The following is a 6000-nucleotide window of genomic DNA, read 5'->3' as shown; positions in this document are numbered from 1 at the left end:
TCAAGTTTCGACAGCCTGCAGCTCGTACAAAGTTGGCCGTATAAAAAATCTGTCCAACACACGCAAATTGTTTCCAGCAGATTTCTAGCCTGCCGACTATCGTATAATTTCGAAGTTCCATTCGAGCCTGGTAATTACACAGGTCAAATTTCAAACAAATCTGCGTGTGTTAGTGACAGTGGAAAGCGAGTATCTTACACGTGTGTTGCATAAGTTGAAAATTGTTTGAAAAGGTATGAAATACGTGGGAATGTAAATCAATGAAAAACGTAATTAAATATATATACGAACCTCGTTCTTTACTCTCACTGTAGAAGCTATAAGAACGTTTAGCGCAACTGCGGGTATATTTCGCAGAGATAACAAAGGTAATTACGCGATCAGTTAATGACCCTACTTGACATGTTTTTTTCCACGACTTTGCTAAACCATCGCTTCCTATACAAAAGAACGAGACGAGTGCTCGACCGAATTCTCGAAGACGAGGAAAAAGACTGACTCACCGATGTCGTTGGACTGTCGACCCTTGCCATCCGAATTCCACTCTTCCTCTGCAACAATAAAAGGAGATACGAGTCTATTAGCGTGGAAGCTACGAAACGAGAAGATCGTCGACGAACGCGCTAAAAAACGATAGACAAAAGAACGGTTTCGAAAAGTTGGGTCTTGCGGCGTTTCGTTACCTCGCCGTGTACGATGCTAATTAGATTCGAATTTAATTGGCGAGCGCGCGACAAACTTCTCCTAATTGGTCGATGAATATACCTTCTTGCGAGAGCTTTGAAAACTTGCGAGATGCGATCGAGCTGTCGAGTTTCGAGCACCGAAAGGTAGCCTGGAATCTTGACTGATCAACGATATCTGGCAACCGAGAGTTCTGACGAAAGCTCCCTTAATCCCATCGCAGGATCAAACGATAATTCACCAGGGATAATAAGAAACTAAGGTTCACTGTTTCGCCAAGTTTCGCCATTATTCGCTAGTTGTACAAAAACGGAACTATAATTGTCCAACTTCAATTTGCTGGATAGTTTGTAAATGTTCGACGCTCTTGAAAGCGTTGGTCAGAATTGGCAAGGATTAACAGCTAGGCATACTGGCAACTAAATGATTGCGGATTTTGTCATTCGCTGGTAATGACAAAATCCGCAATCACTTAGTTGCCAACCCAATATATCATAATACGTGTATATTACGTACATCGTTGACAGTTTCACCCTATGCGCAGCACCAAAATACCACGTTACCTAAAAGTTCCATTATTATTCAGCCATTCTCATCGTCTATTAATTCATGTACACGTGGCAGGCTCTATTACATATATTAGTCAAGGAACCTTAATTTCTGATCATCCTACGTACGCTTCCTTCCAACGTGACTAGCTCGCTCGCGGGGATAATTGGAAGGCGAGTCGTTTGCCTGAAAATTATTCGGTGCTCGACGGCAACGGCTGCCAGCACAGCTGAAACCTCGCAGCTCGAGAAACAAGGAGAAGGGAAGAGAGCAGAGCGAGATAGAAATGGGGAGCGCGGCGCTTAGTTGCACCCATGAACGTAAGGGCGAGTACGTGTGCTGGTTGCACGAGCTAGGTACATATATATGCATCCTGCATATTTCAGGAACAGAACACGCCGTTTCTGCAGAGGGACGACGGTCTATGCGTCGCGTAAATTTATAAGGATCCAGCGTTCTCGCTACTTCCGCATTCTTAGCCACGCGGGAGATATGAATTTAAATTTATCGACCCTGTCGACCCATTTTCCCAGAGTTGCAGGGTTAATCCGCGAAGCGGACCGCTTGTCCCCGTGGCCAGGACCTGCGCAAATTCTCAGAGTAAAAGCATAGCCAGTCAGGTTTAGGTCACGTTACGTAGCTCACTATTCGGCTGACTACTTAAGTACAAATTATACTTATCTATAATAAGTATTAACTTATTATAAATAATTAGCCATGTTACCGCGCCACGCCAGAAAAATTACTGAAAATTCTCAACGCGAGAATTGATTGTAATTTTAATAAATATTAAAAAAGAAAAAAAAAACACTATTCGGCTGACTATCAAGTTAAGTTAGGGTAGAGGGCGCGTACAGCTGCTGGTCGTTTCACTGCGGTGAGCAGACCCGTTTGTTTTAATCGTTTTTATTCTCTCGGTCAGCTGAATAGTCAGCTACGTTTTCATCCTCGCGGACCTGTGTTCCAAATAGGATTAAGATTTATTTCGATTTTTCTCGGTATATTGAAAACGCTGGCATAGGAAAGGCACTTTTCACGACGCGGTCAAGACGCGAAACGCTGATACGATGGCCTTTTACAAGCATCTGGGATTTAATAAAATCGAGACAACGTTTTAATAAAAGCGCTCTGCCAGATAGCAAGATTTCCATGACAAACATCTCGCGCGAAAACGCCCTCCGATAAACTCTCTTTCCCTCTGAAAGTCCTGCAAAATCTAAAAGTCAAAAGGTCGGTGTATTTACGGAATGAAAGAGGGAATGGGACGAGAAGAGGGGAGGAAAAGGATGGCTCGAGGCTATGCCGCTCGCGTTAGCTTTTTCTCTGCTCTCCTCCTTTCAACCCTTTCGTCGTTTCGCGCTCCTCGTAACCTCGTTTACGATACGGACGCGTCGCCGTTTTCGTGTCGCCTAAGCGATCCTCTTTTCGTTCATACGCGACCGCCGGAAGAGAGTCTCGTTACCGTCAGTATCATAGCCTGTAGGAAAACAGGTACATTGATGCGTCAGAAAGTGCAATGTTTCTAAAACCACCTACTTTATAGCATCAAAGTTGGTACGCGACGAGAAACATGAATGGTCGAATGAAATTTTCGCAATTTTTATTCTTAATCACCGTAACAAGTGGGCGATATTTCAAGGGCTGATTCATCATTCATGAACGATGAAAGAGCGCATAAACGCGAGTTTATCGTTTGGAAGAAAATGTTTGCGTATTTTCAAAGTACGATAAATACGTATTTCTCGTACCAGTTTATATCGCAACCTGCCTCCATCGTTCTTGGATGGTGAATCAGTATTCGAATATTGTAGGATGTTCGACTCGCTTTAAAAAATCAATTCCGAATGGAATCGTGAGAACCGACTGTTTTAAAAGTCCCAGAAAATCGACATCAAGGAATTGATATAAACAGAAACAAAAGATAAGTGTTAGGTTTCGATTGGGCGTTACTTTATCCAGCCGCCGTGAAGAGGCCGCTAGAAACGCGTACTGTGTCACGGATGTACGATTCTAGACAGAATTAGTGGTATCGACAGTTCTTTGCAAATATCTCGATAACTAAGATGGTTATACGTGTAGGAGAAAGTTGTTCAGTATCATGCCCTCTCAACAACGTATTAACGAATCATCGAAATCGAAGATGACCACAGCTTTCTAAATGAGTATCTTTTAACCTCTTAGGCACTACGCGCCACTATAGTGGCTCATTCTGCTGGCGGATACACTCACCGTCTGAACTAAATGATCTTTTTCATTTGTCTTACTCCACGCTCTTTTTGCCCTGGCAACGTTTTATAACAGTGTTGGCAATATACAGGCAGAATATAAAGGGTGGTTGGTAACTGGTGGTATAAGCGGAAAGGGGGTGATTCTACGCGAAAAGAGAAATCGAAAATATAGAATAAACATAAAGGAAGTGAAAAGAGTTGCTCGATATTTCAAGAGGGCAACAAATGGAAAGTAATTACACGGACTATAAAATGAAACCACGACGTTAATTGGATTTGCAGACGTAGAATGAATAGAGGGCAAAGACAATAGAAAATCTAATGGTGGATATCTTTTCCAGTTTTTCACAGGTTCTGTGAGCTGGGGCTTTAAAATTATTCTATATTTTCGGCTTCTTTTTTTGCGTAGAATCACCCCCTTTTCGCTTGTACCACCAGATATCAACCACCCTGTATAATTGAGAATACAGTATTTATGCTTTATGCTCTACGTGTTCTATATCAAACTATGACCAAACCATGATTGTTCTTATTTGTAAGTACTGTGTTTATAAAAGCGAACTGATTTTTCCATTTTTCTTAACGATTTTGAATAAGTATTATTAGTCTGATTTTCAACAAATATTGAAATACAATTGGCATTAATTTATCCTCCCTTTATTTCATAATATGTTCCGTTTTGAATTTTGTAAATATCATTCTTACATTTCTTTTATAATCTTTTTCTCAAAATTTGCCAATTTACATTAAAGGTAAAGTACAGTTATGTTATATATTATGATATATATTATATAGGGTGGTTGGTACCTGGTGGTACAAGCGGAAAGGGGGTGATTCTACGCGAAAAGAGAAGTCGAAAATATAGAATAAACATTTTTTTTAATCTTTTTTTTTTAATTTTTCCATCGAGACAACGATCTACAGTGAGATCCGTTATAACGAGACGTGATAAAGTGCACGCGTACCGAGCGGAAATTCAAAGTCGATTTTCTCGCAAACAAAGCCTCAAACGAAAAATTATTATTCTATATTTTCGGCTTCTTTTTTTGCGTAGAATCACCCCCTTTCCGCTTGTACCACCAGTTACCAAGCACCCTGTATAGTCTTTGTTTTTAGTACGCCAGTGCTAGGTATCAATTGTTGCTTTTCGTTAATTTAAATATACCATTGTTAGATGCTGTTTTTAACATGCTGATTCGTGTTCTTATAATTTTTTAGTATCTCCAATCTCAAAATGTCGCTTCAAAATAGAAAACGAAGAGCAATTTGAAAAACACTATCATGCTATGAGTATGAAAATTGTGACGTGAAAATTGTGACGTGAAAATTGTGATATGTGTCGTACCGTGCATTAAAATATATCACATACAATTGTATTCTTAATTATTAAAGTAAATTATTAAAGTTAAAGTCTATGCATCATATCGCTAAAAAAAATGATAATTTACTTATTAAAATCATCATTGCAATGTGCTTGCGTAGAGAAGAAAATTATCCGTCGCACGTTGCAGTGCTGTATCTCTTACGCGTAATTCCGCCGTACCTAAGAGGTTAATCTCTGGAAATGTTAAACTGTAAGTAAGCGTAAACCGCGTTCTTACATGTACATTCAATCGTATAATTAGAAAAGCAAAAAGATATTCGTGTATCTTTCGGGCAAATGTACGTAAGCATAAAATACCATGACTGTACACACTTGAACCACGATAAAGTTATCAAGCGAAATTACTGCACGTGTCCGTGCTAGCCTTCAGTCAAGTAGTTGCGGCGAGGAACCTTCCTTAGTAACGCTAAAAATATTCAATTCTCAATTTTTAAAACAAAGAATCGGCTCGGGTGGAAACTGTAGAGATTTGATTATCTGGAGAATCGGAATCGAACATCCCTAGTCTGAAATACTGCCCACGTGTTAGGAGACACCCTGTATGTACATTGCATAGACTCCAACAACGAGAGATTAAAAGTTTGACTGAGATCTTAGAGAAAGTCCCTAGATACGTAGTGTTCTCTTCGCAGGAAATATCCGCGTCCGTGTTTCTACCGATCAGACTCCCGCATGGGAACGAGAAGACTCGAGCGGAGATTAGGCGGATGCGCGAGAAATTCTTGCGTTTCGTGAAACGTCTCGCCGAACACTTTTTTTCACTCTCCGTTAGATAAAGCTAGCGGAAGAAACAAACGAGTCGTTTTCTTTCGTATCGGTCGTCTGTAATCCCATAACGCGCGCAATTTTCAAATACGTCCGACTTTTTGAGAAGAGAAAAACCGAACCGATAACTGCAGATTTCGCATAAATTATTATTCATCGTCGCCAGCGTTAAGGTAGAGAAAAAATACACGTAACAGAAATATTTCGCAGAATCTAAACAATTTTTTATCGTCACGAATGTTTCCTTTTTATCTGCTTGTGACGACGAAGAATAATAGAATGCCAGTCATCCTGATTACATGCCAAAAGCTACTACGGAATCGGAGAACTGATTCGACGAATATATCTCACAGGCAATCAAGGACAACGTTTGTAATATTAAGAAATTGT

At 40.2% G+C, this 6000-nt stretch overlaps 1 protein-coding gene across 7 annotated transcripts in view; it reads right to left on the bottom strand.

The window, feature by feature from the left end:
• Nucleotides 1-256: 256 nt before the first annotated feature.
• LOC100746934 overlaps nt 257-6000 on the bottom strand; it is a 73722-nt gene continuing 67978 nt past the window's right edge. For 3 of the 7 annotated variants that reach the window (XR_004461860.1, XR_004461863.1, XR_004461862.1), the window contains one exon: nt 484-551. Coding sequence is in view for 3 of the 7 variants with exons in the window: in XM_033321209.1 (XP_033177100.1) it covers nt 439-551 (113 nt within the window). In the remaining 4 variants the exon portion in view is untranslated. Of the gene's footprint in view, nt 552-6000 lie in introns of all 7 variants that reach the window. The other 4 variants (XM_033321209.1, XM_033321208.1, XM_033321207.1 and 1 more) reach the window with 3 other exon arrangements.

Source organism: Bombus impatiens, unplaced genomic scaffold (assembly GCF_000188095.3).
Source record: "Bombus impatiens unplaced genomic scaffold, BIMP_2.2 scf_0417, whole genome shotgun sequence".
Classification (NCBI taxonomy): domain Eukaryota; kingdom Metazoa; phylum Arthropoda; class Insecta; order Hymenoptera; family Apidae; genus Bombus; species Bombus impatiens.
The sequence above is the reverse complement of the archived record's forward strand: the minus strand, read 5'-3'. Positions and strand labels throughout refer to the sequence as shown.